This window comes from Protomyctophum bolini, assembly GCF_963924005.1.
Source record: "Protomyctophum bolini genome assembly, chromosome: 10".
In the NCBI taxonomy this organism is placed as follows: Eukaryota; Metazoa; Chordata; class Actinopteri; order Myctophiformes; family Myctophidae; genus Protomyctophum; species Protomyctophum bolini.
The window spans coordinates 18,675,372-18,700,631 of record NC_137871.1 but is presented as its reverse complement, the minus strand read 5'-3'; the positions used below and the strand labels follow the sequence as shown (position 1 = coordinate 18,700,631).

The window sequence follows — 25,260 nt, the reverse complement described above, 5'->3', positions numbered from 1 at the left end:
ATTTATTTGAGTACTGTACTTATGTAAATGTTTTGATTGTACCTGTACTTTGAGTATTTGTACTTTTGACTCCACTACATGGGAAAATAATTGCCATGTTTCAAATATAGTGCTTGTAAATATCAGATCCACAAGCTCACAGCGCACCACAGCGCAAAGTGTTGTGAGCTTGTAGATCGGCTACTTTTGCTATTTCAGACATTTCTAAAATGTTTTAGATTTGTTTTGTGTGACAATGTCTAAACTTCAGTAAAGCAATGCATTGATATTAAAAAGAAAATGCACATTGTAATTTTTACCTATGAATACTACTTTTTATTTTGTACGCACATATTTTAACTCAAGTAAACATTTGTCAGAGCAACATTCACTATACTTTTACTACGGTACTACCACCACCAGTCATCTCTGCTGAACCATGATGTGTTTCTAAGGTAAATGCAATGAAACAAAACTCCTAATGGAATACTGTGGATTAAGTGCTTAAAAAACCTCACGTACAGTATATAAAAACATAATTTAAAAGTCAGAAATAAATAACTGCATCAGATCTCTATTGTTTAATAATGTCAATTCTCAACTCACGCCCCCTCATCTACAGTATTCAAAAAGGCCTCACATGAATTAAACCACTTAAACCCCAGCTTCCACATTCTGGGAGGAACAGATTAGCCACAAATAGCTGATCTACAAGCGTTATGAGCTTGTAGATTTTTGGTTTGAGAGATTTGTTGCAGACGTTAAAGATGGATTGCCTTGATTTTTGTACTTTGTACTCTGTTTTGTATGTGTCTATAGAGTTAGACCCCCAGGTGTGGCTATAATATTAAAATATGTCTTCCCTGTGCCAAGGTGAAAACCAGGTATACGTAATGAACTGGCCACATAAAACATCATTTTAACACATTCTGTACAATCTTTTGAAAGAAAAACTTCCTCCTAGTATAATCATAGTACCTGATGATCATGCTTTTTTGGGGGGATCACAGCAATCCATCATTAAAAAGCGATCCAAGTTCAGAGTGAAGTAAGGTTCTCTTCAGATTTAAGTGGTTAAGAGAAAGTAAAAAAAAAAAAAGATGAATAATTCACTCTTAAACCCACAGGCAGCGATAAAAATGACAGCTGAGGCCACTCTTTCTTATTGGTCTGTCTACATCAGTCTATGGGAGGGCTGTGTGAATGTGATGTCACAAGCCGCTGGTCTACAGCCTATGGGAGGGCTGTGTGAACGTGATGTCACAAGCCGCTGGTCTACAGCCTAAAGGGCTGTGTGAAGCTGATGTCACACAGCAGTGATATGTGGTCGGAGGGGTAGTGGTAGGACGGCAGGCGGTCCGGTCCGATGTCCTCCTCGCTGGGCAGGTCAAGCAGCGTGTCCACCCGCAAAGCATTCTGGGTATACCAGATGTAGTCCAAGGTGCTGCAGCTCTCCCCGGACGGACGGATCTTCCAGGTGGTGTAGGCGGGCTCCGTCTGTCCGTCGGCGCTCAGCAGCTTATAGGCCGACTCCAGGCCCAGGGGGGAGGAGCTGAAGCGCCGGTAGACGTCCTCCGATGGCTCGGCGTTGAAGTCGCCGCAGACGATGAGCGGGACTCCGCTGGGTCCCACGGCACCGGGGCCGCCGGCGCTTCCGCTGCGGGCGGTGACGGCCGCCGCCTGCGACGTGATGCTGCGCAAGTTCTGCAGGAGGTCGGCGCCCTGCGCGCTCCGCAGCCGCTCCCAGCCGCTGCGCGCCTTCAGGTGAGTCACCGCCACGCACAGCTGCCGCTGCGTCACCCGGCAGCGCAGAGTCTGGACGATGGCCACCTGGTCGGTGTGGGACAGACACAAAAGCATGTTTACTTAAGTCACTTCTTGTAGTTGTGCTCCACGACATTTGTAGAAAAGGGAGAATACCACATTGGTCTGACTCAAAAAGTACATTATTATGAATTAATTAACAGTACAAGCTCACTTGAGGCTATTTGTCTAGTTTGCAATACAGCAATGCATATAAAAAGGAAAATATTCTTAAAACACTTAAAACATCACTTTTATTAACCACTTTATTGGCCAAAAATAGTCGATCTACTGTAGAGTGTAGAGTGAAAAAGAACGAACCTCCTACGCTCTTTGCAGGTCCGTTTTACTAAATATTTAAAGTGGTACCATCCCTGCAGTGCATAGCATCGGACTTGGCAGAGTTTAATGAGAAGGGACAGCAATGTGTTCAGCTGTGGCTGAACCACATCTAGCCAACTGTGGTACCAGAAATGCAGCTCAGCAAAAGTAAAATGGTGTATGACACAAGGACAACTTCCCGACTATTTAAAATCAGTGCATCATTGTGCAAGTTTTTTATATTTGTATCACTATAAACGATAACTATTATCGTCCCATGCCTAGGTTGAATAGGTACTGTACCTGGTTGGTGGGCAGCATCATGGCGGCCAGGCGCAGATGAGCGGTGGCGAGCAGCGTGAAGCGCGAGCGGCGGTAAAAGAGGGCGCAGCCGTCGGGGCCGTTGTTGCGCGCCACGTCCAGGCAGGGCGACCAGGGCTTGGCCATGAAGCTGCCGTGGTAGCCCAGGCTGGACAGCACCGGCTGGAAGGTGTCAAAGTAGTGGTCCACCTCCTGGAGGCACACCACGTCCGGACGGTACGTCAGGATCTCCTCCAGGATCAGGTACTTCCTCTCCTGCCAGTTGAGCGCGTCCAGCGGGCAGCGCACGAAACCGTCCTTACCCTCGCCCAGAGCTGCACAGAGACAGAGCGAGAGAGTCAGAATAGGTCTTACGATGCATGATTTAATGGGCATCAATCCCACGAGTATGATTAACCCTTTAAGACTGAGCTTGTACATCTGCTACTTCTGCTGTTTTTGGACATATGAGGTTTCCACACGACAGACATATACCCTGTATATAGTATACTAGAGGGAACTTTCTGCTGTTTCTGCAGAAGAGAAAATGTATTTCACTCATTTTGTTGAATTTTATTCAGGTGTGGATTTTTTTTAAATAATTAAGTATCAGAAAGACTGGGGTGCTGGCAATTTCTTTCTTACTGTGAATATTCGCATTTCATAAAAGATTCGCAACCACAACATCGGTGTCTCACGCGACCCCAACTTTGGGAACCCCTGGTCTATGATGAGTGAAAACATGACCGTACCTTGAGCCAGTATGTTCCACTGCAGCACCCGTATGGAGGGTCCGGGGTCGTGGTCATTGTGCCTGTGGGCCTGGCCCGCAGCGCCACCGCCACCGGGGTAGACCAGGTCCCTGTGCGGGCGGGCAGGCCGCTTCTGGAGGGCCTGCTCACACTCCTTCAGCAGCTGGTCCGGGTCGGCCTGGCCCGCCAGGCCGTCAGGGTCCGCGTCCGGGCCCTCCTGCTCGGGTGCGGGGTACAGGTGGTGGGGCTGGTCCGGCGGGGGGCCGCTTAGTGACTGATGGGCCAGCGTACCAAACAGCCTGTTGCTGCTGCTACTGCTGCCCATCGGACACACTGGAGAGAGAGAGAGATGGAGATTAAATCCCATTGAAATGAGTTTGGAATAAGCCTAAAAGAACACTCCCCAAAACATGCTAACCCTGGGTCAAATCCGGCAACCTCGGAGCAGTCGCCAAGAGGTACTCCTAAACGTAACCTGTAAAACTATACCTAAACCTAACTTTATTCCTAAAGCTAACCTCAGTAAAGCCATGCATATTGGAGAAAAAATATTCCTTATACTATATTGTTATTATGGTTGCATATATACAGTGTATATATATATAACCTTATAGAGGGTATGCACATGCATAAAGTAAGTGCCAAATCGAGTGGCAAATCGGCTGACAAAGTGAGTTTAATGTCATTTAATGCAATCAGATAGGACTTTTCTGTTTGGATATATCGGCTGTCAAGACCAAAATAGTTTTTCGCCAGTACTCAGTAGACGTTCCTGCATGACTTCTGGGTATTATGATGATGACACACAAGTAAAGACATGTCTAACCTTATTCCTTAACGTAACCTTTGCGACCACAGGTCGCATTTACTATGGAATCGTGCATTTCCCTACATCTGACTTCAAACCTCAAACCCTTAGATCTCCATATATGGAGCTGACCTGTTAAGACATTCCATATGTTGATCCTCCCCATCAATCCTTCCTCTTTGATGTCTCACTTTTGACTGATACCTGTCCATTTCAACTGTAGCCGGGCGTGCCCCAAAGTTATTAGTGCAGCCGCGCCCGGCAGTCAGTGAAAACTAGAGTTCTCAACAGGCCCGAAAATGAAGTTGAACCTGCTCTGAGATTCCATATGTTGATCTGACCTCATCAAACCCTGTACACTCAAGACACGCTCCATATGTGGCCAGTACAGAATTAATTCCATATGTTAATCTGACCCCCCATGCAAAAGCATCAGCGCTCGCCGTCACCCAGGTGGATGGGGGTGAGGTCGCTTCTCGCCCTCAGGCGTCTTACTGGTTCTAGACTGTGTGCGTGTGCACGTGTGCGTGTGTGTGTATGCAACATTGTACTTAAGTTCACATAACTATATCAGCTTGCAGACAGCGGTATGTGCCAGGTCTGCATGGTATATGGCACAGACCATAGACAACAGCATATTCTTAGTTAACTGGTTAATCTAACTAATAAATGTAATCGATTATCATTAATAATAAGTACTACTATTGCTACATCTACTGTACTTGTAGTGTCTGAGAGACTAAACTGAATCAGACTGGCTGAATCAAATCGACTCAATGACTCATACACTGCTGTTGATTGTAGCCATTTTCTTATGACATGGAAAGAAAAGATCGTCTTTGGTTCATTTGGCAATGACACTTACACATATTTATATTCTCGGGATGCACACGCAGATCCAACACAACAAAGGTCCAAAATGAGGAAATCATCCTCATTGCTCCTGACAATGTGTTGGTTTGACAAGCGTTGCGTCGTGCTTGTGGTTAGGGTTTTGGGTATGGCGTTGCCGCGTCGGTGTAATGATAGTTGGACCAATAGTATGTCTGAACTAAAGCCTTTACCCTATAATCCCAGTTGTATATTATACAACAGCGGAGGCTCAGGGGTAGAGTGGCTGGATGGTAAACGCAAGGTTGCCAGTTCGAACCCGGGCTCCCCCAGAGTTAGTGTTGATGTGTACTTGAGCGAGACACTGAACCCCTAATTGCTCCTGATGTGCTGGTTGGTGCCTTGCATGGTTTCCGTCACCATCGGTGTATGAATGTGTGTGTGAATGGGTGCAAATGTAATGCACAATCTATGTGTCTTGGATAAAGGCGCTATATAAATACACCATTTACAACCTGATATTTCATTGTGATTAGTCAATCAAGGCATTATGTTATGACTAGGCTGAGGTGGGGGGTGCCAGCAAGGTACAACAAGGCTGATAAGCATGAAACCCCAAGGAACTGAGCACAATGTCATGCAAAGCAGTTCACGACAATTATGTATTTCAAAATAGATTAGAAATACAGACTAAAATCAAACATGTAGGAGTTCAAATTCAGTAATTCAAGTGTCATTTCAGCACAGTTCATTAACTGAACAGTTCATCTTTTAGCAGGAATATAATTCTATTTCAATTCATATCAATTGAAATTAATCACAGCATGAAAGCTCAAAGAATAAACATTTTACGTTTCTTAAGTTGCAGTGAAGTTGCAGTGAAAATTGGAGAGGAAGGAAATAAAGAAAATGTAACCTTGTAAAGATAACCTTCTCCTGTTGCTGTTACTCTAGATGAGTGATTATTAAAATGACAGAATGGCATGGTATCAGATGTATTTTTCACTCGGTCCATTAAAGCATATTAATCATGCGGAATGTAATATATTGCCCAAAGATCTCTTAAAGACAGCAGGTTTCTTACCTGTGGCCTCCATATCAGTGAAGCGTTAAAAAGCTGTGAGGTCTGATGACTAAGTAAACCACCTTCTGCTTCCTCCTTAATGTGTTCTATTTCATTTCATAGCTCTACCCACCCTCTGACTCAGCCTGTCTCCCTCCCACATCTCACTGCCCCAGTCTCTCTCTTCCCCCCCCCACCCCCTCTCTCCCTCTCTCTGTTGACATTTCCAGCGTGTCACAGTGTGACTCATTTGAGGGCCTGCGTGGTAAGCTTGTCTTTCAGACACGTAGAGCAGGGGGGTGCATACTTAGTTTAGACTAGTCATTGGTTAGACATGGGTTAAGGTTAGGTTTAGGTGTGCTGCCCCGTGGGAGGTTAGGTTTAGGGTGAGGGTTTGAGATAGGTTGTAGTTGTAGGACTAATGACTGGTCTAACCAATGTCTAGTCTAAGCCAAAAACTGTCAAAACTAAGTACTGCACCCGTGGTTCTCAAAGTGGGGTCTTGGGATCCCCGGGGGGCCTTGAGGGGGTTCCAGATAAATTATGGATAGTTAGGATTACAGCCCCCCTTATGGGGCTGTAATGCTTAGTGTACAAATGGAACCAAATGAACCCTTATGGGTGCCGTTCCATGGTCTAATGCAGCGGTTATAAACTGTAAGTGGGGGCAAGGCAGGGACCATCAGGGATGCATTGGCTATTTTCACAAAAAGATGTTTAAGATGTTTGGATATTTTTGACAACAGAGAGCTGGTAGTGACAGACAGGGGGCGCCAGAGAGCACTGGAGTGTGATATGAAAGAACAAAGAGAGGAGGGAAAGGAGAATGGACTCTTTATTATTATTGGGAGTTGGAGAAGGAAAGACTGATGATGCTTCAAGACCAGGGAGTGGGTGGAAGAGATGAGGATGGAATGTGTATATCTATTCTACGTCCGAGCATAGACATGGTAACGCCCCGCCTGCCTCTGATTGGCCTACCGACACTGCCCGTCTTGCCCCAATGGTCTCACCAGACCGAGACGCAAGGTTACTCCGTGGTGGGAAATAATAGAAGTACAAGAGAATGACTGCGCGGCACGCGCAACAGTAACCTATTTTTGTAGAAGAGGCAAACTAATATTGTTTATGTGTGTATTAATCTAATTATAGTAAACTAATACTATTATAATAAAAAAAGATAAAGATCAAGGGAAAAGATACCTTTTTACAGTACAATAATGTTTCAAGTTTACACTGTACATGTAAAATAAACGGCATAAACAAATATATTAGTTTGCCTCTTCTACAAAACATAAAAGTTACTGTCGCGCGTGCCAAGCTGTCATTCTCTTGTATTATATCGTACTTGTATTATTTATTTATTTCCCACCTCGCAGCAGACTATCCAGCATAATTATACCGGTAGCTATACACCTGAGGAAATTTAAGTCTGGTAAGGCCGGCAGTGTCAGTAGGCCAATCAGAGGCATGCGGGGCGTTACCATGTCTATGCTTGGATGTAGAATAGAGACACACGGGAACACAATGAACTATAATATACTCCATCAGTTTGTGAAAAGTGCTAGCATAGTAAATCTCAAGTCAAGGTATATAAGTCACGGTATATAAGTCACGGTCGCATCCCTTGAGGTTTTCAATACCCAGATATATGTATTGTGTTTCGTTTTATACGTTATGTATTTGTTAAATTATCTAAACAGCATCTTGCAAGACTAATTATTAATACTCATCTGGAATCACTAGGTAGTTGAAAATGTCAGGATATGTCACTCCTCGATTTAGCTGGGTTATTTTCCCAACTATTCAGCCAAGTTAATTATACAACAAGTTGACAACGGTAAAACACACCGTCGTAGGTAAAGCATATATATGTTCAAAATATAGACATGGATGAACAAAGTCAGTCGGGACCGGGATGTATCATTGAGAATTCCACTCTTCAAAGTCGGCGCTCGTAGCCTCATAAAGTCCCTTAAAGCTGTCCTAATTTGAAGCCTATAACTTTTAACCATAAAACAACCAGTGTAGACCAGTACAATTGTTCTCTCAATGTCTATTTTTCTATTATACTACAACTCTAGGGACATAATTCAATTTGGCCCTCACAGGAATTCTAAATATGCACACACACGCATGCACGCTTCTGCTTTCTGGACACAAATAGCAGTTTATAAACCTTTTTAACACAACCCAACTTCCCAAGACAAAGAAGGCAGACCATCATGGGGCTGTTACTGCGTTCAGCTGTAATCCTCCATTTAGATCTCCCACAGCCCTTAGCTCACTGTTCCTGAAAGGTCGCCAGATCCGGGGACCACCAGGGGACCAAATGGACCCCACATTTAGAACCAGTGCCTTAGCTAATCATACCTGGCACTGTATGTTAGCGGGACTATACGTTGGCGAACGCCAATGTAACCAAAGTTGCACGGAAGGCCGCAAAGATAGTGCATTCCTTTAACTTGACGTGTGGGTCACATCCCGGCTACACTAATAACTGGAGCACGAGTACGAACACGGAACTCGGAAAGCGAAGACACACCTTGAACTTCCTACTTCCCCACAAACGTTCACATTGTTAGAACAAAATGGACGCCCAAAAGAAACCTACTGTATTCATTGCATTAACAGCTCACTACCAACATCACTGTTGGTTCTTGTGCTGATGACGGCACAATCTCGGAAACATCGCAGCTCTGGGAAAGTTTAGACCATTTGCCCAGGATTTCTGAGTTGAACGGCCATTCATGTGCAATTTGTCCTACATGGAAACTTCCCAGTTCTTCTTACTTGAAAGTCTATGACAATAATTCTCAAACTTGATCAAAAATGTCATGGTCTCCCCTTAGGGTTTTAGATTTGCCCTTAAAGACAACAATGGTAACAAATAATATCACATCTTGAACACCAATAGTGCATTGAAATTTAGCTGATTCATGAGTTGTGCGTTGGTTACATTTCCAAAGTATGTCTTAGCATAATCTGATTTATTCTTATATTCTTAGTTGAAGGAGGGAGAGAGAGACACAGACAGACTGTGTGTGTGTGTGTGTGTGTGTGTGTGTGTGTGTGTGTGTGTGTGTGTGTGTGTGTGTGTGTGTGTGTGTGTGTGTGTGTGTGTGTGTCGAGAGAGAGAAGGCAAATGTTTGGCATGTGTCACACTCCGAAAACGGACGATCTACAAGCTCACAACCTGTCGCTCTACAACCCATTGTGACCTTGTAGATCAGCTATTTTCGGTGTGCGACACAGGTGCGCAGCTAAGTATAAGTCACCCATTAGCCTTAAGCCAGACGTGAGCTACACAATACAAACACAAGATGATACTCACATGAGCAGGCAGTCGGGGAGAGAGCACATACAATATAATATATCCACCTATCGCTCTTCTGTTCTTCACCTCTGTTCACATCTCTCCTTTTCTCCCTCCCTTTCTCTCTTTCACGTTCAGTCCCTATCCCGTCATCACTCCATTCTCTCTCTCTCTCTCTCTCTCTCTCTCTATCTATCTCTATCCTCAATGTCTCAGTTTCTCGTCATCTGGCTCTAGTCTTCCTCCAGTCTGTTCTTGCTGGAAGATTGGAATGACTGCCGACCATCAGACTGGACTGAACAGCTCCCAGTATGGGACTCACTGTGTGTGTGTGTGTGTGTGTGTGTGTGTGTGTGTGTGTGTGTGTGTGTGTGTGTGTGTGTGTGTGTGTGTGTACACGCGTCTATTCAAGAACGCTCTTGAATAGACCAGTCAGCGAGAGTGACCACAATAGCACACACGGAGTTGTTCCTGTGAGAGTCACTGTTCTTCGCGCACAAACACACACACACGCACACACACACACACACACACACACTCTAACTGAATTATGGCAATCTTGACTGTGCGCTGTCCAGGGTATTTGGTCTGCAGGGAATGCGAGGCCTCAAGTCACATGGAAGCAATATATCATCGCTGTCGGGTGGAAACCTTGTATGTCCTAAAACCTAAACTGATACTTTTCAGGAAATTGAAAAAAAGCCTCTCATAAGATCCAGTATTATAATACTTCATAATTACTGCTAAACTCACTGACTTTTTCTGTGAGCGTCCAGCAATTATGAAGTAATACTTGACCTTTTAAGTCATTATACTGTACAACGCTTTACAAATTGCTATGAAACACTATAAGTGTTATAAGCCGATAATGCATTATAGGTTTGTTTAAAAAATAGGTTTGTTTAAAAAAGGAATCGACCAATATAGGTTTTTCATGGCCGATACCGATTAGTAGTGATCAAAGAGACCAATAGCCGATATTAAAAAACGATATTCGTTAATTTTAATTATTATTATTTTAATTGTCAAATTTGACAGTAACACAAAACAGTGTTCTTTAAATTTTAAGAATTTTAAGCATTTAAGAATATTTATCAACTCAGGGATAAAAGGGTTGGATTGGGGGTAAGTCCCTGCCACATACTAGCGTCATGTCCAGGGGTGTACTTGTACATCAAACTGCCTCACGCTACAGAAACAGGAGATAGGGCTCCTGCCCTATGGCCTCATGGCTCGGCAAGGCTACTTACTACTTAGAGGGGCAAAAAATGCAGGGAGCTCCTATTTAACAGCATTTCTAATAAATTTAACTGAAAATTAAAAAAGGAGTTTTTTGCCCCCGATTTTTTATAATGCATTATACTGTAGACATGGATGCAAAGCAAGTTTTGCCTAAGAACCCGTGTTCCAATGAACAAAATGCGTTTCTTTTTAGTCACAAGCTCTTGTAAATACTTTTGGTTATCTTGTAGATCTGCTATTTTCGCAACTTTTACGACACCTTATACTTAACCAGTATACTACAACAGCTTATGAAATGTGGAGATACAAGGTTTCTGTCTACCAATTCTGCCTTCTCTCGTTCATGAGTGTGACCTAAGAACTGCCCTGTTCCATTTAATTTATTTACCTTTCATAGTGTTTTGAGTGTTTTCTCTGTATAACTAATATATTGTGTCTCCCCAGCTTTTTCTAGATGATTTCTAATATGTATTAAATGTATTTAAATCTCTTAAATTTAATATAAAAATGCTATTGCAAATATTTAACCAATAACTTAAAATGTATTTATTATTGCACATAGCTAAACAGTAAACACTTCTGGTGCATTGAATGTTTATCTATTCTGGTTATATTTGGCATTTATGCATTATTTGCCTCAAAATGGCTTCCCAATCACTTGATTGTTTTTTCCTGATAACGACTACACCCCCCCCCCCCCCCCCCCCCCATGGAGTCCACCTGTTGTTGCTCACCTATAAATGGCTTGTTAATTCCCTGAAGAAGGCCGAAAGGTCGAAACGTTGGATAGTAATAAATACACAGCATCGTGGCTACGTGTGTGCCGCCTTTTTCTCATTTTTACTTATTTACTGCCTTAATTAGGCCAGCACCTCACCAACACTGGTGTGCGCCCTTTCCTGTTTTGTCCACAAGGTTTCTGTCTGACATCAACATTGTGTGTCCTCATGCCACACGCACTGTAGTAATGTTTGTATTGTTGTGTCATGCACCCCTGTGGCGCACACACACACACACACACACACACACACACACACAGTCACACCAGGGGGGCAGTCAGACAGATATTTTGTGAAGCCACTAAGGAAATCGGGATTTCCTGAAAGTTCATATAATGGCCTGTTGTGGCGCTGTCATTGGGCCCAAAAAAACCCATAGCCCCATAGAAGTCCATGTATTTGGGCCCAACTTCACCTAGACTGTATTACCTTAATAAACATGGTCATGAATACTTTCTGCTTCCAGTCACTAGTTTAAAGTCTCATTTCTAATGTCATAATATTCTTTTTGGAAAATTATGGTCCCATTTATAAAAAGAATGACCATAAAGTTGCGTATGTTCTGAGGGGCGTGGCTACCGTTACAGTCTATGATCCCCACCCACACTGGTTCCCCACCCACTCGAGTCAAAATAAAAACCAACGGAGAAGAAGGGGGGAAGTCCCGCCTCGTTGTCTGGGCCAGCCAATGGCCAGCTGGGCCCAAACGGATCTAGAAAGATGGCGATGTACAATTCAAGGACTGACAGGCTTCATTTTACGTTCATGTTAGACCCGCGGAACGCTTTGTCCATATTCTTTACAGTCTATGAGTCACACACACTTCTGAGTGAGGGGAACCCCACTTTTGGAGGTCCAATGATCTAAACTTAGCTCCTGAAATGTCACACAATGCTATTGTAATCTTATCTGCATTTTCTCCAGTGTGGTGATCACATGACAACAGGACAAATTACAGATGTGAAGGGATGAGTTTAAGTTATTAAATTGATTACATTAGGTCAAGCCAAGCGCCACGTGGTGAAATATTACTGGACTGCTTTTGTTTTTCCTCAATATGGAAAATACAGCACTGGCAGCAGGCCTTCAGTGTGTGCATGACACGGTGACAGTCACTGCACTGTGGTGTGGTTTGGTTGCTGCATGCTTCCGATGGCAACCTGCCACTGTTTTGTCTTGTAACTTTATTTAACCAGAGGGTTGTGTGTGGACTTTTAAATGATAGTGGATTTTAAATTTGATTGTGTTTTACATTATTTGGGTTTTTAGATAGGCTATTGCATTTTAGATTTGAAGTTTTATATTTGTGATCAGCAAAATAATTCAGTGTTTTAATGGCACCTCTGTCTTTTCAAACCTGTGATCATGCTGAAAAGTTGAATAAATAAACTATAAACAGAGGGGTCATCGAACAAGTTTATATTTACAGTCTGGCAAAGAGGCTAGCTTGTCTAAAGGAGGTGTGGGGGGAGAGAGAGATAGATAAAGACAGGGGGAGAGACAGAGATAGCAAAGAAAGACAGAGAGAGAGAGAGAGAGAGAGAGAGAGAGAGAGAGATGTTAATTCTACGTGCCATGGGCAACCAGGCCTTCTGCTCGGCCTCCCGACGCAGTCTGTTGATTTATTTAAGAGAGGATTAAGACATACAGTACTACCTTTTTTAACAATGCCATTTTTGAGTGGTGCAACCACTCCTATATCCAGCAATGTCTGTGTACCTGTCCTGTATGTGTACCTGTGTACCGCTGTTGTGCAACCCGGTCTAGGTTCGCTAAAGAAGGAAAGGCCGAGCCAAAATAATAATGAAAAAATAGTTCTCAGCGACGCGGATTGATATCCATAATAAAGCTAATCTAACGGAGCAGAGAGAGAGAGAGAGAGAGAGAGAGAGAGAGAGAGAGGGGAGTTGCACCACTCGGTTCACACAGGTGTGATTTTTTTGTTTTAGTATTGTTTTTGCTACACTGGTTTTACGTTTAGGCTTTATGCCCTCATGTATTAATGTTTTTGTTTCTGCTTATTAGATCTATTGTATTGTAGAACTTTGAGATTTGGTCAAATATAAAGTGCAATATAAAATTCTATTATAATTATAATTATTAGTATTATAAATTATACACTAAATGTATGCATGCATGCTTGTTTTGATGCCAGAGTGACAAGTTATTTTAACACATGCCTGCCATCTGTGTCTGTGTGAGACTGGCTGGCTGACTGGCAGTGATCTGTTATAACACAACCTTACTAAGCAATCCCATTACATCACAACCTAAGCAATCCCATTACATCACCAGTTCACAACACGACACGTCAGCTATTTTCAGTGCATGACACTGTAGCAATGGGACTTACGTACGTGGTGAACCATAACCCATATCATGATAGGGGCTGTTTTCTTTGTCACCAAGACAAAAGTTGTGTGTTTGAGGGACAAACATTTTAACCACTTTTTAACCCCTGGCCTGTAGTCTAAAGCCCAAACCACATCAAAGGGTCGGGTTGGGACAAAAGGACAAATTTGTGTTTTTTTTCAACCAAGGTTCATGTTTTAGGTTGTTATTAGAGAAAGTGAAAGATGAGTGGGTTTTTTTTTCATTTGCTGCTTTCTTTAGTTTTAGCGATTTTAACTATTTTTGACAGGGGGGCGGGGGCATTCGAACATGGGGCTAAATATGTATTTCTTTACAACATTTTATGTTGATTTATTATTCTATTATTTACTATAGTCTTACTAGACCCCATCTGGCCACAAAAGATCACGGGAACTACTGGTGTGAAGGAGGAGGTGACAAACTGACAACACACAGTATGGGAGCCCCCAGTTAGTACTGCTATCTCTTCACCAGCAGGTCCCGTGATCTTTTGTGGCCAGATGTAATTTCCTGGGGTCTAGTAGGATTTTAGTAATTAATAAAATAAAATAAATCACCATAAATGTTGTAAAGAAATGCATATTTAGCCCCATGTTCAATACATTCCAATGTGTGGTTTGGTGCGGGGTGCAGGGTTTGGTGAAGGCGCGTCCTTCCTCCGCTGTGTGTTGTTGATGACTTTGGATAATTTTTCAACACTACGACAAGCAATTACACCATTTGAAGGCGAATTATCATGAAACGGAACGATGATGTCGGCACAGTGGTACTTCAAAGGTTAGTGAAAACTAGGCAGAGAGATGGAGCTCACCATTATTTAATCTTTTTTTGGTATTCAGACAGCCAGCAATGGGTAAAACGCTCCCATTTTTATTCCTCTGTGACACATCTAGGGCGGGGCCACAATCTGCATTCAAAGATCTTCCTAGAAGCTTTGTCATTTGCCCGTCTACTTCCTGTCATTTCGACCGGGTTTTTTTTCCCCAACCAATTACAAAGCTTCTAAGAACATCTTTGAATGCAGATTGTGGCCCCTAGATGTGTCACTAAACATTTTTGGGAGTGTAACAGCAAAACATAATTTTGCTTATAGCAGTTTTAATGGCCAGCCCAAAATAGGGATGGCAAGTAATTAAAAATTAGCAATACAACGCAATACATAATTTTCTGGGTTTCAGTAGCCTGATTATCATCCTGAAGCTGCGTGAAGTGCACTCAGGTAGTGGGCGGGCACCGGGGTCTATGGGCTGGATCCAGGCTAGGGTTTCAGAGTTATCAATAATCATTGATAATTTGTGGTCCATACCTTCATTTACGAGCCGGTTGAGGGTAATACAGAAGGCCAAGTACACACTGGCTGTAGCTGAGCTACAGGGCACTCTACACTGTACCCAAGTTGTTGTTCTGGCCTTAGTTGTGTTGTCAGGTTATGCTGTAGAACAGTGGTTTTCAGCCTGTGAGTCCGGACCCCCACATGATTTTGTAGGGGTCCCCAGATGACATTGAAGTGACTTTTAGAGAAGGACGCATATGATCCTGAATGTACAGTGTTCACAGTGCTGTACTGAACACAATGTTCAAGCTATATTGGAATGATTTTTGTGAGCTCAGCATCTTTCTTATCACCTCTACTTACTGTATCCCCTCACATGCTTTTACTGTCCTCTGTACAGTGTACACTTACTATGCATGTGTTACACGTTTGCATTTTTTATACACTGTACAATACATCAAATAAATGCAAAAACAACTGCATTTTTTATAATCAACAAAATGTGTATCTGTAATGGAAAAGATAATCTTCCAAAGATGATGGATTGACAAAGTTGATTATGATCAAAACAGAACAGACTGGTGTGCTGGTCCTCACAGGAGCCAAATGCCCCCCCTGGGCTCAAGCCCCTCCAAGTGTCACCTGGGACCCCTTTTATACACACGCTCTCCCTAAAAGAAGATAAATATAAACAGGCAGTTACAGGCTGTACTAAGTCACAGTAGGAAAATGCTGACTAGTTAAAACCCATCCCCCGCCAGGATTAACTTATTTATTTATTGCACATTGCCACGGTTTTCCCCCTTTCAACCCTTATTTTGAAGACGAAATGGGGTGTGTGGACCGGTTGTTGTTCTCTCGCTGGGTGCAAAAACAACCTCACCGCGAGTATCACAGCGCCAGCTGTGGGCAGTTGAAAAACCTTGTTTTGACCAGAAACGACATTCATTGCGCCAATTTGGGGATACAGGCCATTCAAAGCAGCACATAGGGTGCAAGTGGATGCGTGCGCATCTTAAAATGGCGCCGGCCAGTGTCACACTTTACAATGGGATGCTAACGGGAGACGGCTATTGACTCGATCGTATCAAAACATGGATTATAGAATATAAAGAATTTTTTCACGTAGCCTACGGTCTTGCCGTGCGGCCAGACTAGAGCTTATCTACGGTTTATACGGTTCTGGTGGGCTTCGTGTTAGGTTAAACGAGTCCATACTAAGTCATACAGGCTTGTTAAATTATGGACATCAATGGTATTGCTGGATCAGCCAAAAAGAGAACAGTGTATCAGAAATAGACTAGTATCTATAATAACAACAGAACAGTTGTTGAAATGACAGCAACAGGAGCTCTGAAAAGACCCCTGCTGTGAAGGTAACACTATGGTCGATGTTTTAGAACAGATTTGCATTGTAAAATATCCATTTTACATATATTTATTCTTAGTCTGTTTCTAGCGAAAGTTTAACCAATTCAGCAGCAGTAACATTAGCGTTTTCTCTCAGTCAGTTGATTCTTCATATCCATATGAGTGAAGCGGCCTGGATGATTTGTTTATTTTTCAAACACAGTTTTTATATGAGGCGATCTAAAATCCCCCTATGGGTATTTCAATGCAAATAAAAAGTACATGAACCCGTGGATTTGCGCCTTCTACCGATATTGACGTCAGACTTCGGTGCTCTATAGTGTGCGGTTCTTTGAAAAACAGTGTGGATTGGGAGTCTAATGATAATGGCTGCCTAGTTGACTAGATTTAGAAGACATTTTGAAGCTCTTGGTACTGAAATGATGGATTATTTATATGGATAAATCCCGTCATTTTAACATGCATCTGAATGGGAGAGAAGGAAAGCTAGCAACTTGTAACTTTTCTAACGAGCCTATTGGACAAGGACGGGTTGGGGAGGGACTTAGCGATATCGGGGAGTTCAAAGTAAGTTTGCGTCCTGGAATGGCAGCCTACAGTATATGTGGGATATATCTATGGGGCAATGTCCCCCTCTGTGTAGGGGAGGAATCTAGAGGGGGCCTCCCAGGGAAGATGGTAGAACGGGAGGGGGTATGTTCAGCACATTGTGTACACAAACACATGGTTACACACACTCAGAGAGACACCCAGGCAAAGGCACATACAAAAATACAGACTCACACATATAGCATTGTATGTTTTCTTTCTTCTTCTTCTTCTTCTTGAGGCCGATTCTAAAAGCGCCTCCTAACCTAAGGTATTCTGAAAACCTTAAAATTCTTATAAAAAAATACAGAAATACACAGAGGGCGCAGCCTGTATTTAATTAATAAATGCCCTAGTTATTTCATACTTTGACGTATGACAGTATCATGCAAAAGTAGGGCAATATAGCATTGTGAGCTTGTTAACTGGCTAGTTTGCATTTTCACTATATATATTTTTTTCTTATTGATTCATTGATTGAATACTTTAGTAACAATCGTACCAGTACCAGTTCTAGGCCTTTTGAGGCCCTAGGCAACATATTATACAGAGGCCCCCCCCCCCTCCTGCTTTGCCACGCCGGATAAAAATAGTAAATTTGCCATGAAAATGCTTCAATCTGGTGATGCCTAGAACCGGCCCTCAGGGCCGGTTCTAGGCATAGGCGAACTAGGCGGTCGGGGGGGTAGGACCAAGTCTCATGGGATTTGTGATTTGTTTATAAACATTTTGGTATTTGTTTATAAACATTTGTGATTTGTTTATAAACATTTGTGATTTGTTTATAAACATTTTGGGATTTGTTTATAAACATTTGGGATTTGTTTACAAACATTTGGGATTTGTTTATAAACATTTGGGATTTGTAAGTCTCATGGGGGGGGTAGGACCACTTCCAGTTGACCTGTAGTAAGTCTCATGGTCGGGGGGGTAGGACCAAGTCTCATGGGATTTGGGATTTGTTTATAAACATTTTGGTATTTGTTTATAAACATTTGTGATTTGTTTATAAACATTTGTGATTTGTTTATAAACATTTGTGATTTGTTTATAAACATTTTGGGATTTGTTTATAAACATTTGGGATTTGACCACTCAGGGCCGGCAGTGCCGGTTCTAGGCCTTTTGAGACCCTAGGCAACATATTATACAGAGCCCCCCCCCCCCTCCTGCTTTGCCACGCCGGATAAAAATTGTAAATTTGCCATGAAAATGCTTCAATCTGGTGCACTTTGAGATCAAAATTAAGAAGCTAGGTGGGGGCCACATGTGGCCAGTAGCCCATGTAAGGGATACATGAAAAAAAAAATCTTCTCCCTGTGACGAGGCCCCCTCAGTGGTTGAGGCCCTAGGCGACCGCCTAGTTCGCCTATGCCTAGAACCGGCCCTGAATCGTACCATCAGTACAGTCAAAGGTACGGGGTATGCTCTCCTAATGATGTGCCCAGAATAGGGATGCCAGGTTGAAAGTGGTTAAGCATGTCTGTGGGTATTGTAAATAATTAACCAATGAAAAGTATTAACAAGCGCTTGTGACTAAACAATGAAAGGTGGGTCCATGATTGCAAACCAACTTGTTTCCACTTCCTCCTAATACAGTAAGTCAGCCTGGCATGGCCAGACTAATATCCTTGCTGTGTAGATATTAGTCTGGAACTTTGGTGTGGAAGTTTTATTTCCAAGGGGAGGTTACAGATACCAAAATCACAGCAAAAAAGTGTCTCACTTTGAATAGTGGGCTCCAATTTGTCACCCACAACTCTGGGGTGAGTGAAATGTAATTCAAACTGAGCGCCACTGTCCCCAGGGATTTTTTTCCTGTGGAAGATTTGTCTGGTTTCCATGCTAACAGTTTTGGACATACAAGGTTTACAGCCAACAGTGACAAGGCTTCCAGCCAACAGTGACAAGGCAAGGATGAAAAGAGGTGCACACATAACCACAGACATGGCATGGCTGTCAGCTGCTCAGCTCATATATCTGTATAAAGATATATTCGTTGTTGTATTCTATGCAGGCAAGTGATGTGTGTCACACGTTTTGTGAATGAAGGTCCAGTCCCCAGAGAAGCGATAACAATAAAATCCACTGTGCCCAACAATCCAATCAAATGGGGGTCTGACTCTGTGACCACCATTTAAATAATTTGTGGACCGCCCATAGCTCCAATGCGTAGCATTTCGCATTGGAGCTATGGACCAGAGCTAAATTCAGCTAACCCGGCCGTAATGGCCTATTTGGGATTTGGACCGCTGGTGTGGTCCGCGAACCCAACGTTGAGAGAACCATGTGAGTGACATCAATCATGTACTTAACATGGACCTAACATCCAAATATGCTCATATTCCCTTACAGCGTTTACTTTAGATCGTATGCCACGCAGCCCACGCTTGCCAGAAGTTCAGAACCGGGGACTCACCAGCTCCAGCAGGTCCTGGTCCTGGTCTGGTCGTGATGGAGGTCTTCACCACCTGCGTCTTAATGGTCTCGGTGTGGGTACCCTCCTCTCCTCCTCTTCCGGCGGTCTCACCGTGGTACTGCTGGTGGCCGTGCCGCGGTCCGGACAGGGGCGAGGAGGAACAACACACCCGCCTGGCGGCGTTCGGTCCTCGGCGGGACGAGGAGGAGACACACAGTGCCGCTAGAGCCGAGCAGCGTCGGGCCGGATTCATGCCGTCCCGCCCCGCCGCACTGAGAGAGGAATTGAGGAAAGTACCGGTGGCGGTGAATGACAACCTCCTGCTAGTAGGAACTTGTCTTGTAGCTTTTCTGTCTTTGTGTTCTGTCAACCGCGTTCACTTCCTCCTTTCCTCACGACAGGCGACAGATGTGTGTCATGTGTTTGTTCATCATGAGGAACATTCTCATGTGTTTGATACAAGTTTCGAATAAGCTGGTAACAAAAGTGACCGGCAATCCGGCATGATGTTACATCACCGTCAGTGAGTGGGTTTCATGTCTAGTGACTCATGGAAAAGCTTTCATCAACGGAGGGGTGTTCTGAAAATGGACTGGTCCCCTCCACTGCAGTCAGTGTGCCTTAGGCCAGGATCTTTTCTGACAAGTCAATAATACAAGGAAAATGGTAATCACAGGCAAATTGCTTTGTTTTTTTTATGTGCTTTTATTTTTGTACTTTATTGTATTTATTATTTTTTGTGTGTGTGAATCACATTTTGTTCCATTAAAACGGCAGCTTCTACTACTGTATATCATGCTGCCTGCCTCCCCTACCATTATGCCTAGATGGTTCATTCCTCGGACGACACCTAGAAGGGGCGTGTTCTGCCAATGAGCGTCTGCTGGGCCCTCTGACAGGTACATGCATAGATATATATACGGTATATAATGGCGCAGACGTACAGTACGCGTGAATTCCGTTTGTGTCCGAGCATAGGCATGGGCCATGGCTGAGGCATGGTAACGCCCCGCCTGCCTGTGATTGCTCTACTGACACTGCCTGTCTTGACTCACTGTACACGCGCGCGCACACACACACACGCGCGCGCATCATGTTTTTTCTTTGAAGTTATGTCACAGCTAGAGAAACAAATAGGTTTGTCGTTTGTGTGTGAAAACAAAGCTTGTCTGGCCTGCACTGCTATGCTGCTTTTAAAAAGGCAGGGTACAACACTTTTTGTTTTGTTTTTCTTCTTACTAATTATTTGATCGGGCCAAAACATTATGTTTATTGTCATGTTTTGGCATAAACGTCTTTAAATAAATACTTTTTTGAAATGTCTATGTGGAAAATGAATGCGGAATTATTTCCTGTGGGGGGCGGGCCTGACAATAAGATGAAATGGAAATATCCCAAAATATTGGGTCGTATTATAATCGTATTATAAGCTTGACATTAACTTTTTGAGGCACTTGACCTTTGGACAAGTACATTTCTGGATTTCCCATTCACTTGTCCGGGCACAAAAGTCACTTGTCCGGAGCACGAGCAAACAAATAGGCCTACATTTTAAATCAATTAACTGTAAGTTGGTCTTACTTGGTGAATACATGTTTGAATATTAAATGAATATTCTAAGTTATCAAGTTAATAGCCCTAGATTAGAATGTCTATGATCTTACATATGAAGTGAGGGGCCCGGAATGAGTGCAGGACTGAACATATCAAAATGGCCCTTGAGGAGGCACAAATGTATGGGGCACACAAAACTGTTCCCAAAGGAAGTTTTTATATTTTCATATAAACTGCTCTGACAGGACTGATATATATGATATATGTATTTGGTATTTGGAATACATGAAATGTAGGCCCTATGTAAGATTACAGACATTCTAGGGCTATTAACAATATTGGAAAGCCACACAATAATGCCAGACAATATTGTTGGCTGGTAGGAGCGTCACAGAAAAAGCTAAACCAAGAGTCACTTGTCCAACGGACAAGTACAAATTTAATGCACTTGTCCAGGAAGATTTAATACTTGTCCCGGACAAGCGGACAAGCTTTAATGTCAAGCCCTGTGATACATAACTTTGTATATTATTATTAACCAAAGGACTGTAACTTCGATAGCTCATAAAAGACCAAGCATTAAAGCCAAAATGTGAATACCCCTTGAAAGTAATTAGATAATTATATACTCAAACCAAATATCATATAGGCGTTCAAAGACAAAATCACCTTTGAATAGAAGAATGCGGTAGGAAGACCTTATAATCAGACTCGTCTTATATTCGGCACAATACGGATAGTTAACTTGTTAATGTGTAATGGGAGAGTGCAACATCTGCAAATTAAACCAAATGGACCCTTATATGGTTAAATTGGCACTCTCCGAGAGATAAATTAGGCTTTGACTCCGGACTGCAGATAAATCCAAAGTAGCAGCAGCATGTTATCCCTCCAGTAGTCTAATCCCCTTACATAACCTGATGAAGCTTCGCCACAACTTAGTTCAATGTTCTCTTCAACTGTTAATCATCCATTGACCTTCCATGGCAAGCCAGCAGTGGTGGAAGGTGGTTTAAGAACTGCAGAAAGGCCTGCATTAAAACTTTTATTTGAGTAAAAGTACAAAAGTATTGGCATCAAAATATAATTTAAATACCAAAGTAAATTTACTCAAATGTTTCAAGATTTTTCAGAAATACTGGGTTTACAAGCTCGCAGCTGCGTTGTGATGCATTGTGAATCAAGCACATAGTATTATTTGCCTCAGATCCTATTTGTTTAAAGTGAAATGGACATACTTAAGTGAAGTAAAAGCACCTAAAAATTAAAAGAACAGTACTTGAGTAAATGTACTTAGTTACTTTCCACCACTGGTTATCAAGGCTGTGTGACTTCAAACAAGTTTCATGTTGTTTTTGTTTTAAAACAACATTGGCACACAGAGTCACGACACACGTCACATGCGAAGAAAAACACAACACAAAGATAATAAACACAGAGAAATTTGGAGCCACCAGAGAGGCCAAAAGACCACAAGTCACTCGTAACTTCAAAAAGGAATTCAGGATTTACTCAATATGAAAAAAAATCTGTTTTCAGAGATAACATATTTGTTTATTAAAAGATAACACACTGAAGAAGCAAAAAAGCATGGTAGTCAGTGATATAGGCGTACGTAGGCCTACACCGATTTCAACAAGAGAAGGAAGCGCTGCGTGGTTGGATCCATAGTGTGGCTCACTCAACAAGTACTCTTGGGAGGAACACATTCCAAGAAGTCCTGCTTGAGCAGAAATTTAGTTTTCGTAGGCTGACAGTTCCTGACACCAATCATAATCGTCTCTGTCGGGTGGTTTTGTATGTCCAAAACTGTCACTTCTCAGGATTCCAATTCAAAAACAGCAAAAGTAGCAGATCTTCAAAAGCTTGTGGATCTACTACTTTTGCTGTTTTTGTATGACACTGTAGGTATGATCAAGCTGGTTTTTTGAGGTTTTCTGCCCAAGGTTTCTGCCCGACAGTGATGATAAAAAAACAACACAATGTTAAAGTCATCTATTCTGAGTGACAGGGTCAAAATATGAACAACCTATTTGGTTCCCAAACCGTTCAGACCAAGATCCCCCAAATAGGCCTATCCATATAGTCTTGATTACAGCAACACACTTCTCATCAGGAGTGGTTATTGCGAACTCAGTGAGCACTTACTATGAGACCTAGCAGATCATGTCTGTCTGTCTGTCTGTGTGTGTGTGTCTGTCCCGCTATCCAAATATGGAGTGTGTTGCATCAGCAATCACTCAGCTCCATATATGGGCACAAAAGGGGCCAGGTCCACTCAGCTCCATATATGGGCACAAAAGGGGCCAGGTCCACATATACAGTAACAGCGGGACAGACACAGACAGACAGACATGGGTCTCAGCTGCGTTCGCTTCCCGCGTTTGCGCGTCTTACTGGTATGTGTAGGCGTAACATTGGTGTGGTTGAATAAATTGATTTAATTACAACATGCACTAGCCATGTTACTTCTCTGCCAAGGACTACTTAGGACGACCATCATTTATGGTCGTATACCGCCATGGGCGATATTGGACGAGTTGGACTTTTATACTGAAAAACCCCCCCACATACATGGTTATTGTAAGGATATTATTTTTAGACCTCATTGAATTATTGCTTTTGAAACTGCTGTTCGTGTACAACAGTAGGCTGTTTAAAACTTTATCCACATTGTTGGAGCCAAAATGCTTTTTGTTATTTTGTTTTGTTTATTCTACCTGATTAATGACGTCATGAGAAGTGGCTGTCATGGAACGCTCTTATACCTGTCACTGTGACGGCACTCAGGGGCGACAGGGGAAGACAAGACAGTTTTCGACCGTGCGTGGTCATTATAGGTTCAGTGGTTTTGTTTGTTTAATAGTTTCAGTTTATTTACGTTTGTTACTACTGCTGAGTATTCAATAAATGGATTGACATATCGAAAGTAAGACAAATCTCTGGACATTTGAATTAATCACACTGCACGCGTCAAACACGTACAACCCAGTTGCCCTGCTGTAAAGCCTAGTTGTAGGCTCTACACACATCTTTAAATCAGCATCATACACTTTTCCTTTGGCTCCAATTCTCTGGCTACTCAGATTTTCCACCAGAGGGTGCTGCACTTCAACTATTCTAACAGTGATTGTTTCCACCAGGCTGAAGGCATGTATGTATGTATGTATCCCACCCTTTTCACATTGGCCTGTTATAGCGCCACCAACAGGTGGATTTTTGCAAAACACATTTTTGGAACAAAATGCCTCAAATCATCCAATTGCCATCCAAGGCGTATAAGAAGAAATGGCACCCTTCACATTGGCCTGTTCTAACAGTCTGTGGAACCATTGCCACCACTTCTGAATGAAGTGTCTGGTGCTGAGACTCTGGTGCAACGCACAGGTCCTGGGCCTGGTGAGAGCAGGAGTGGACCTGGTGAGACATACAGTAGGAGGGGCCTGGACATGAGTCAACCCACAGAGCCTAGTCCTTCCATGTGTAGAAGCGTACCTCCCAGCCCTGGCAGAGTAGTTCTGGAGTAGTTCCAACGGATTGTGTGGCCCTGGTTTTTCCCTAGTGGGACTGATTGAGGGTAGCTACTGGGACGTAAGTTGGGACTTGATCACTCCGGCTGGGTCGCCTGAGTGAGGGGTATGATGTTCGAGAGACCCGAAACCCAGATGACCTTGGGATACATCACTGAGGATACGTCCCGGGTGCAATCGTCCCGGGTGCAATCCATGCAATGTTTTTTGTAATAGCGCCACCATGAGGCCACAACCTAACCTGGCCTGGTGGAGACCTATGCCCAGAGGGGCACTTTTTCTAGTTCCCAATCGTTTTAATTTCAAAGAAATTAAAAGGAAGAAGTTTGATATGCATTAAGTCAGTCACATTGGTTCTCAATCTGTGGATCGGGAACCCCAGGGGGTCCCCACATGATTGTGGGGGTCCCCAGATGACAGTGAAGTGTCAATGTATGTATATAAACCAAGCTCACCAAGCTCACATGAAAGAAGGCATGATCTGGAGATGTACGGTTTAGTATGGTAAGAATATCGCATTGGTAGAAATGTGTTAGGTGACTAATAAGAGCCCAAGGTCCCCTGTAAGCTGTAAATAAACAATGACTAACCTAACAGTTCTCATACTTCTCATATTTAAGTATGATATATATTAAATAAAAAAAGAAAAGAAAAACAAGTTATTGTTTTTGTTTGTTTGTTTGTTAAAAGATGACACATCTGTGCATTTTTACGCAGAGAACTGAAAACTAAAGTACCAGTAGAAGTTATTAAATCTGATTTTTAATTCCTACAGGGCTGCCAACACTCCCTGATTCCGCAGGAGGCGTCTCCTTGGTTTCAACCACATCTTCTTGAGGACTCCTTGATTTCTCATGGGTTTGGTATCAAACTCCCAAAATTCAGAGTGGGAGGAATAAGGAGAGCCTGCTTGATCCACCTAACACTGTACCGAAACCTGAACACACTGACTACAGGT

The 25,260-nt window shown here is 42.9% G+C and overlaps 1 protein-coding gene across 3 annotated transcripts; it reads right to left on the bottom strand.

The window, feature by feature from the left end:
• Window positions 1-1,210: 1,210 nt before the first annotated feature.
• LOC308322829 (nocturnin-like) lies at window positions 1,211-19,796 on the bottom strand. 3 transcript variants are annotated; one of them, XM_080774304.1, is made up of 4 exons: window positions 19,219-19,796; window positions 3,156-3,488; window positions 2,407-2,738; window positions 1,211-1,809 (listed from the first exon to the last, which is right to left on the bottom strand). In XM_080774304.1, exons 1-4 carry the CDS (start codon window positions 19,469-19,471, stop codon window positions 1,255-1,257), a joined length of 1,473 nt encoding a protein of 490 aa, XP_080630430.1. In that variant the 5' UTR covers window positions 19,472-19,796; the 3' UTR covers window positions 1,211-1,254. The 3 variants fall into 3 exon arrangements, with proteins under 3 accessions (XP_080630430.1, XP_080630432.1, XP_080630431.1); XM_080774306.1 differs by lacking the exon at window positions 19,219-19,796 and adding an exon at window positions 9,192-9,243; XM_080774305.1 differs by lacking the exon at window positions 19,219-19,796 and adding an exon at window positions 5,879-5,936.
• Between the last annotated feature and the right edge of the window lie 5,464 nt (window positions 19,797-25,260).

Coding starts and splice junctions, on each gene's coding strand:
- LOC308322829 (XM_080774304.1), bottom strand. CDS start 19,471: ATGAATCCGGCCCGACGCTGCTCGGCTCTAGCGGCACTGTGTGTCTCC. Junction 3,489..19,218: donor ACCAGGACCTGCTGGAGCTG/GTGAGTCCCCGG, acceptor CTCTCTCTCCAG/TGTGTCCGATGGGCAGCAGT. Junction 2,739..3,155: donor GTGGAACATACTGGCTCAAG/GTACGGTCATGT, acceptor GTCTCTGTGCAG/CTCTGGGCGAGGGTAAGGAC.